The sequence below is a fragment of the Salvelinus namaycush genome, chromosome 13 (genome assembly GCF_016432855.1).
Source record: "Salvelinus namaycush isolate Seneca chromosome 13, SaNama_1.0, whole genome shotgun sequence".
NCBI lineage: Eukaryota > Metazoa > Chordata > Actinopteri > Salmoniformes > Salmonidae > Salvelinus > Salvelinus namaycush.
This window is the reverse complement of record NC_052319.1, coordinates 42,361,653-42,371,854: the sequence shown is the minus strand read 5'-3', so window position 1 is coordinate 42,371,854 and position 10,202 is coordinate 42,361,653. Positions and strand designations below refer to the sequence as shown.

Sequence of the window (10,202 nt, the reverse complement as noted above, 5' to 3'; positions counted from 1 at the left end):
CAAACAGTTCTATTTTTGTTTCAGCAGACCAGTGGACATTTCTCCAAAAATTACAATCTTTGTCCCCATGTGCAGTTGCAGACAGCAGTCTGGATTTTTTGGGGGGCGGTTTTGGAGCAGTGGCTTCTTCCTTGCTGAGCGGCCATTAAGGTTACGATTTTGGACTCGTTTACCACACAATCTATATCACACAACCTATATCACACCACCTATATCACACAATCTATATCACGCCACCTATATCACACAATCTAAATCACACCACCTATATCACACCATCTTATCACACAATCTATATCACACAATCTATATCACACAACATATATCACACCACCTATATCACACAATCTATATCACACAACCTATATCACACCACCTATATCACACAATCTATATCACGCCACCTATATCACACAATCTATATCACGCCACCTATATCACACAATCTAAATCACACAATCTATATCACACAATCTATATCACACAACATATATCACACCACCTATATCACACAATCTAAATCACACAATCTATATCACACAATCTATATCACACCACCTATATCACACAATCTATATCACACAACCAAATCCACACAATCTATAGTGAAATCGGAAGTTTACATACACTTAGGTTGCAGTCATTAAAACTAGTTTTTTCAACCACTCCACAAATTTCTTGTTAACAAACTATAGTTTTGGTAAGTCAGTTAGGACATCTACTTCGTGCGTGACACAAATAATGTTTGCAACGATTGTTTACAGACAGATTATTTCACTTATAATTCACTGTATCACAATTCCAGTGGGTCAGAAGTTGACATACACTAAGTTGACTGTGCTTTTAAACAGCTTGGAAAATTCCTGCAAATGATGGCATGGCTTTAGAAGCTTCTCATATGCTAATTGACATCATTTGAGTCAATTGGAGGTGTACCTGTGGATGTATTTCAAGGCCTACCTTCAAACTCGGTGCCTCTTTGCTTGACATTATAGGAAAATCAAAAGAAATCAGCCAAGACCTCAGAATTTTTTTTGTAGACCTCCACAAGTCTGGTTCATCCTTGGGAGCAATTTCCAAATGCCTGAAGGTACCACGTCCATCTGTACAAACAATAGTACGCAAGTATAAACACCATGGGACCACGCAGCTGTCATACCGCTCAGGAAGGAGACGCGTTCTGTCTCCTAGAATGAATATACTTTGGTGCGAAAAGTGCAAATCAATCCCAGAACAACAGCAACCGACCTTGTGAAGATGCTGGAGGAAACAGGTACAAAAGTGTCTATATCCACAGTAAAATGAGTCCTATATTGACATAACCTGAAAGGCCGCTCAGTAAGGAAGAAGCCACTGCTCCAAAACCACCATAAAAAAGCCAGACTACGGTTTGCAACTGCACATGGGGACAAAGATTGTACTTTTTGGAGAAATGTCCTCTGGTCTGATGAAACAAAAATAGAACTGTTTGGCCATAATGACCATTGTTATGTTTGGAGGAAAAAGGGTGAGGCTTGCAAACCGAAGAACACCATCCCAGTCGTAAAGCACGGGGGTGGCAGCATCGTGTTGTGGGGGTGATTTGCTGCAGGAGGAACTGGTGCACTTCACAAAATAGATGGCATCATGAGGCAGGAAAATTATGTGGATATATTGAGCAACATCTCAAGACATCAGTCAGGAAGTTAAAGCTTGGTCGCAAATGGGTCTTCCAAATGGACAATGACCCCAAGCATACTTCCAAAGTTGTGGCAAAATGGCTTAAGGACAACAAAGTCAAGGTATTGGAGTGGCCATCACAAAGCCCTGACCTCAATCCTATAGAAAATTTGTGGGCAGAACTGAAAAAGCGTGTGCGAGCAAGGAGGCCTACAAACCTGACTCAGTTACACCAGCTCTGTCAGGAGGAATGGGCCAAAATTCACCCAACTTATTGTGGGAAGCTTGTGGAAGGCTACCTGAAACGTTTGACCCAAGTTAAACAATTTTAAGGCAATGCTACTAAATACTAATTGAGTGTACGTAAACATCTGACCCACTGGGAATGTGATGAAAGAAATAAATGCTGAAATAAATCAGTCTCTATACTATTATCTACTATTATTATGCTGACATTTCACATTCTTAAAATAAAGTGGTGATCCTAACTGACCTAAGACAGGGAACTTTTACTAGGATTAAATGTCAGGAATTGTGAAAAACTGAGTTTAAATGTATTTGGCTAAGGTGTATGTGAACTTCAGACTTCAACTGTAGGTTGTGTGGTATAGGTTGTGTGATAAGATGGTGTTGTATAGATTGTGTGGTATAGGTTGTGTGGTATAGATTGTGTGGTGTAGGTTGTGTGATAAGATGGCGTGGTATAGATTGTGTGGTATAGATTGTGTGGTATAGGTTGTATGATAAGATGGAGGGGTATAGATTGTGTGATAAGATGGAGGGGTATAGGTTGTATGATAAGATGGAGGGGTATTGATTGTGTGATAAGATGGAGGGGTATAGATTGTGTGATAAGATGGAGGGGTATAGATTGTGTGATAAGATGGAGGGGTATAGGTTGTGATAAGATGGAGGGGTATAGATTGTGTGATAAGATGGAGGGGTATAGATTGTGTGATAAGATGGAGGGGTATAGGTTGTGTGATAAGATGGAGGGGTATAGATTGTGTGATAAGATAGAGGGGTATAGATTGTGTGATAAGATGGAGTGGTATAGAGTGTGATAAGATGGAGTGGTATAGATTGTGTGATAAGATGGAGGGGTATAGATTGTGTGATAAGATGGAGGGGTATAGGTTGTGTGATAAGATGGAGGGGTATAGATTGTGTGATAAGATGGAGGGGTATAGATTGTGTGCTAAGATGGAGTGGTATAGAGTGTGATAAGATGGAGTGGTATGGATTGTGTGGTATAGATTGTGTGGTATAGGTTGTATGATAAGATGGAGGGGTATAGATTGTGTGATAAGATGGAGGGGTATAGGTTGTATGATAAGATGGAGGGGTATTGATTGTGTGATAAGATGGAGGGGTATAGATTGTGTGATAAGATGGAGGGGTATAGATTGTGTGATAAGATGGAGGGGTATAGGTTGTGTGATAAGATGGAGGGGTATAGATTGTGTGATAAGATGGAGGGGTATAGATTGTGTGATAAGATGGAGTGGTATAGATTGTGTGATAAGATGGAGGGGTATAGGTTGTGTGATAAGATGGAGGGGTATAGATTGTGTGATAAGATGGAGTGGTATAGATTGTGTGATAAGATGGAGTGGTATAGATTGTGTGATAAGATGGAGGGGTATAGATTGTGTGATAAGATGGAGGGGTATAGATTGTGTGATAAGATGGAGTGGTATAGAGTGTGATAAGATGGAGGGGTATAGATTGTGTGATAAGATGGAGGGGTATAGATTGTGTGATAAGATGGAGGGGTATAGGTTGTGTGATAAGATGGAGGGGTATATATTGTGTGATAAGATGGAGGGGTATAGATTGTGTGATAAGATGGAGGGGTATAGATTGTGTGATAAGATGGAGGGGTATAGGTTGTGTGATAAGATGGAGGGGTATAGATTGTGTGATAAGATGGAGTGGTATAGAGTGTGATAAGATGGAGTGGTATAGATTGTGTGGTATAGATTGTGTGATAAGATGGCGTGGTACGGATTGTGTGGTATAGGTTGTGTGATAAGATGGTGTGGTATAGATTGTGTGGTATAGGTTGTGTGATAAGACAGAGTGGTATAGATTGTGTGATAAGATGGTGTGGTATAGATTGTGTGGTATAGATTGTGTGATAAGATGGTGTGGTATAGATTGTGTGGTATAGGTTGTGTGATAAGACGGAGTGGTATAGGTTGTGTGATAAGATGGTGTGGTATAGATTGTGTGGTATAGATTGTGTGATAAGAAGGAGTGGTATAGATTGTGTGATAAGAAGGAGTGGTATAGATTGTGTGATATATGTTGTGTGATAAGATGGCGTGGTATAGATTGTGTGGTATAGGTTGTGTGATAAGATGGTGTGGTATAGGTTGTGTGATAAGATGGTGTGGTATAGGTTGTGTGATAAGATGGTGTGGTATAGGTTGTGTGATAAGATAGCGTGGTATAGGTTGTGTGATATAGGTTGTATGACATTAGGTTCTTATAGTAACATATAAAGAGAACAGTGAGAAGAAAGTCAGTCACATTTCCATGGTCTCTTCCACAGGCACATCCCAACACTGGCAGTCATCTCTGAGCTTTGAACACTTGGAATGAGGTCTTGTGTTTCCATGGTCTCTTCCACAGGCACATCCCAACCCTGGCAGTTAATCTCTGAGCTTTGAACACTTGGAATGAGGTCTTGTGTTTTCAACTTCATAAATCGGGGCTTATTACGATAATAGTGTCTGTTTTAAGCCACGTCGCCCTGGAATGCCTGGAGCATAGCGGCTTCCTCTGCTTAACCAATCAGCATAGCAGCTCCGATTAACCAATCTTAATTAAGAAGCTTTTGTGTTTCTCCTTCATCAGACCTTGCCTGGCAGTTTTTTTTTCTTTCTCAGTTTTGAAGTCTAAATGATTGCCTCTTCTTTCCATGTGACTGTTCAGGGCTTCACAGCTTCACCAACACATTATACAGCAGCATGTTGTGTCTCATACAGCGCCAAGAGAAGGGAGAGAGAGAGGAGAGGGAGAGAGAAGGGGGAGAACGAGAGGGAGAGAGAGAAGGGGGAGAAAGAGAGGGAGAGAGAGAGGAGAGGGAGAGAGAGGGAGAGAGGGAGAGAAATAAGGGAGAGAGAGAAGGGAGAGGGAGAAAGATTGGAGAGGGAGAGGGAAGGGAGAGGGAGAAGGAGGGAGAGAGAGAAGGGAGAGAGAGAAGTGAGAGGGAGAGAAGAGAGGGAGAGAGAAGGGGGAGAAAGAGAGGGAGAGAGAGAAGGGGGAGAAAGAGAGGGAGAGGGAGAGAGAGTGAGAGAGGGAGAGAAATAAGGGAGAGAGAGAGAAGGGAGAGGGAGAAAGATTGGAGAGGGAGAAAGAGGGAGGAGAGAAAGATTGGAGAGGGAAGGGAGAGGGAGAAGGAGGGAGAGAGAGAAGGGAGAGAGAGAAGGGAGAGGGAGAGAGGAGAGGGAGAGAAAGAAGGAAGATAGAGAGGAGAGGGAGATATATTGTGTCAACGCAGGCTTTCAAGTTCACATTTCTCTCTGTATTTGCTATCCTCCTTGTTGTCACAGCAATTTCCCCAGTTGTTCATCAGCCTTAGATGTTTCTCTCATTTCCATGATGCTAATCTTGTCCAATCCTCACCTGAGCATTTTACTGAACATGAGGAATACATTTAGTTTCCTCTCAAGTCAGAGTACAGTATGTTCAATAAAAATAGGCAAAACAATAAATATTCTCCTGCTGCTATATATTATATTAAACGCTCTACAATATCATTGTATACATTTTATTTTCTGAAAGATAACCAGACAACGTTCTAACACTGTGTAATGGTCGTAGACAACGTGTCTAGTTTGTTCGCTGTGAACACATATGCTTCAATTGAGCTTACAGCTGAAGTTATAATTAGGTCGAAATACAGTAGAGCTCGTCTTAGATTTGAAACAGCCTTTTTAAAGCTGCACATCTGGTGCAACCAGCCAGTGAGTCCAGGCCTCCGGTCCCTGCTAGCTAATTACTGCTAACACCTAACAGCTTATTACAATGTATTATGATTAAACTGTATCTAGACTGGACCAGGAACCACTCCTGAAGCAGAGGCTGTGAGGTAGAGAGGATCACTGCTGAGTAGAGTGTTATGTCTAGATTAGGACGAATACTTACAGCGGAACACTTTAAATCCAATAATATATAGGAGGACATATCATAGTGGATTTAGTTCATTTTCTGTAAGTGGTGATATAGTAGGTCATAAAGTGGAATAGTAGTGGAACAATAGACAAACATCCACATAATTGCAACCTTTCGGTGTATGCAGATTGTGTCCCTATTTTTAAATAACTGAAGAAATTACAGAATGTGGCTTTAATGTGTTTTATATTATTTTATGCATCCAGTCGCTCTGATGTTTGAATATTACAGTAGTGGTATAGTACATTGTATAGGTCATGTCCTCTAACTTTCTCTTCCTGTATCTCTCTGTGTTTCCTCTGTAGGTGTGGTGCAGGAAGGTCCAGCTGCAGTTCCCAGAGACAGAGCTGATAGAGTGGGAGGAGGGGGACCATGAGGAGAAGTTCTCCCCCAGCGGAGCCGGGGCCAGTCCCAGAGTCCTCAACCCCCTGAGGCTATTCGCTAGGGGGGTCCCTGGAGCCGTCGGGCCCCCCAGCCTTAAACACAACCCCATCAGGGACATGACATACCTAGAGAACATGGAGGACTTCTGGGATTGGTTATCCAACCAGACAGATGTTCAGGCCAGCCAGGTCAGAGCCAAGCGACGACCCATCGTCAAGACAGGCAAGTTCAAGAAGATGTTTGGCTGGGGAGACTTCCACTCCAACATTAAGACCATCAAGCTTAACCTGCTGATCACCGGGAAGATCGTGGACCACGGTAACGGAACGTTCAGTGTCTACTTCCGCCATAACTCCACCGGCCTGGGGAACGTGTCGGTGAGTCTGGTGCCGCCGTCTAAAGTGGTGGAGTTTGAGATGGCTCAGCAGTCCACACTGGAGACAAAAGACTCTAAAGCTTTCAACTGTCGTATCGAGTATGAGAAGACGGACCGCAACAAGAAGACGGCTCTGTGCAGCTTCGACTCCTCCAAGGTGTGTTACCAGGAACAGACACAGAGCCACGTCTCCTGGCTCTGCTCCAAGCCCTTTAAAGTCATCTGCATCTACATCGCCTTCTACAGCGTGGACTACAAACTGGTGCAGAAGGTCTGCCCGGACTACAACTACCATAGTGACACTCCCTACTCCTCCACTGGCTGAAAGTCTGCCGGACTACAACTACCATAATGACACTCCCTACTCCTCCACAGGCTGAAGGTCTGCCCGGACTACAACTACCATAATGACACTCCCTACTCCTCCACTGGCTGAAGGTCTTCCCGGACTACAACTACCATAATGACACTCCCTATACCTCCACAGGCTGAAGGTCTGCCCGGACTACAACTACCATAATGACACTCCCTACACCTCCACTGGCTGAAGGTCTGCCCGGACTACAACTACCATAATGACACTCCCTACACCTCCACTGGCTGAAGGTCTGCCCGGACTACAACTACCATAGTGACACTCCCTACTCCTCCACTGGCTGAAGGTCTGCCCGGACTACAACTACCATAATGACACTCCCTACTCCTCCACTGGCTGAAGGTCTGCCCGGACTACAACTACCATAGTGACACTCCCTACTCCTCCACTGGCTGAAGGTCGTCCCGGACTACAACTACCATAGTGACACTCCCTACTTCTCCACTGTCTGAAGGTCTGCTGGACTACAACTACCATAGTGACACTCCCTACTCCTCAACAGGCTGAAGGTCTTCCCGGACTACAACTACCATAGTGACACTCCCAACTCCTCCACTGTCTGAAGGTCTTCCCGGACTACAACTACCATAATGACACTCCCTACACCTCCACAGGCTGAAGGTCTGCCCGGACTACAACTACCATAATGACACTCCCTACACCTCCACAGGCTGAAGGTCTGCCCGGACTACAACTACCATAATGACACTCCCTACACCTCCACTGGCTGAAGGTCTGCCCGGACTACAACTACCATAATGACACTCCCTACACCTCCACAGGCTGAAGGTCTGCCCGGACTACAACTACCATAATGACACTCCCTACACCTCCACTGGCTGAAGGTCTGCCCGGACTACAACTACCATAGTGACACTCCCTACTCCTCCACTGGCTGAAGGTCTGCCCGGACTACAACTACCATAATGACACTCCCTACTCCTCCACTGGCTGAAGGTCTGCCCGGACTACAACTACCATAGTGACACTCCCTACTCCTCCACTGGCTGAAGGTCGTCCCGGACTACAACTACCATAGTGACACTCCCTACACCTCCACTGTCTGAAGGTCTGCTGGACTACAACTACCATAGTGACACTCCCTACTCCTCAACAGGCTGAAGGTCTGCCCGGACTACAACTACCATAATGACACTCCCTACTCCTCCACTGGCTGAAGGTCTGCCCGGACTACAACTACCATAATGACACTCCCAACTCCTCCACTGTCTGAAGGTCTGCCCGGACTACAACTACCATAATGACACTCCCTACTCCTCCACTGGCTGAAGGTCTGCCCGGACTACAACTACCATAGTGACACTCCCTACTTCTCCACTGGCTGAAGGTCTGCTGGACTACAACTACCATAATGACACTCCCTACTCCTCCACTGGCTGAAGGTCTGCTGGACTACAACTACCATAATGACACTCCCTACTCCTCCACTGGCTGAAGGTCTGCCGGACTACAACTACCATAATGACACTCCCTACTCCTCCACTGGCTGAAGGTCTGCCGGACTACAACTACCATAATGACACTCCCAACTCCTCTACTGGCTGATCCAGTCTGTAAGCATGTCACTGGATCTCCCTTAGAGTTAGTATGATCAGAATATCACTAGCCCTGGTTACAATATCACCAACCCTGGTTACAATATCACCAACCCTGGTTACAATATCACCAACCCTGGTTACAATATTACCAACCCTGGTTACAATATTACCAACCCTGGTTACAATATCACTAACCCTGGTTACAATATCACTAACCCTGGTTACAATATCACTAACCCTGGTTACAATATCACTAACCCTGGTTACAATATCACCAACCCTGGTTACAATATCACCAACCCTGGTTACAATATTACCAACCCTGGTTACAATATCACCAACCCTGGTTACAATATCACCAACCCTGGTTACAATATCACCAACCCTGGTTACAATATCACCAACCCTGGTTACAATATCACTAACCCTGGTTACAATATTACCAACCCTGGTTACAATATCACTAACCCTGGTTACAATATCACTAACCCTGGTTACAATATTACCAACCCTGGTTACAATATCACTAACCCTGGTTACAATATCACTAACCCTGGTTACAATATCACCAACCCTGGTTACAATATCACTAACCCTGGTTACAATATTACCAACCCTGGTTACAATATCACTAACCCTGGTTACAATATCACTAACCCTGGTTACAATATCACTAACCCTGGTTACAATATCACCAACCCTGGTTACAATATCACTAACCCTGGTTACAATATTACCAACCCTGGTTACAATATCACTACCCCTGGTTACAATATCACTAACCCTGGTTACAATATCACTAACCCTGGTTACAATATCACCAACCCTGGTTACAATATTACCAACCCTGGTTACAATATTACCAACCCTGGTTACAATATCACTAACCCTGGTTACAATATCACTAACCCTGGTTACAATATCACCAACCCTGGTTACAATATCACTAACCCTGGTTACAATATCACTAACCCTGGTTACAATATCACCAACCCTGGTTACAATATTACCAACCCTGGTTACAATATTACCAACCCTGGTTACAATATCACTAACCCTGGTTACAATATCACCAACCCTGGTTACAATATCACCAACCCTGGTTACAATATTACCAACCCTGGTTACAATATTACCAACCCTGGTTACAATATCACCAACCCTGGTTACAATATTACCAACCCTGGTTACAATATTACCAACCCTGGTTACAATATCACCAACCCTGGTTACAATATCACCAACCCTGGTTACAATATCACCAACCCTGGTTACAATATTACCAACCCTGGTTACAATATTACCAACCCTGGTTACAATATCACTACCCCTGGTTACAATATCACCAACCCTGGTTACAATATCACTACCCCTGGTTACAATATCACTAACCCTGGTTACAATATCACTAACCCTGGTTACAATATTACCAACCCTGGTTACAATATCACTAACCCTGGTTACAATATCACCAACCCTGGTTACAATATCACTAACCCTGGTTACAATATCACTAACCCTGGTTACAATATTACCAACCCTGGTTACAATATCACTAACCCTGGTAACAATATCACTACCCCTGGTTACAATATCACTACCCCTGGTTACAATATCACTACCCCTGGTTACAATATCACTAACCCTGGTAACAATATCACTACCC

The 10,202-nt window shown here is 43.9% G+C and overlaps 1 protein-coding gene across 1 annotated transcript; it reads left to right on the top strand.

Moving 5' to 3' along the window:
* Nucleotides 1–5,480: 5,480 nt before the first annotated feature.
* On the top strand, nt 5,481–6,926 carry nxph2a (neurexophilin 2a). The gene is made up of 2 exons (XM_039006611.1): nt 5,481–5,513; nt 6,147–6,926. The coding sequence occupies exons 1-2, from the start codon at nt 5,481–5,483 to the stop codon at nt 6,924–6,926; spliced, it is 813 nt and encodes a 270-aa protein (XP_038862539.1).
* Nucleotides 6,927–10,202: the final 3,276 nt, after the last annotated feature.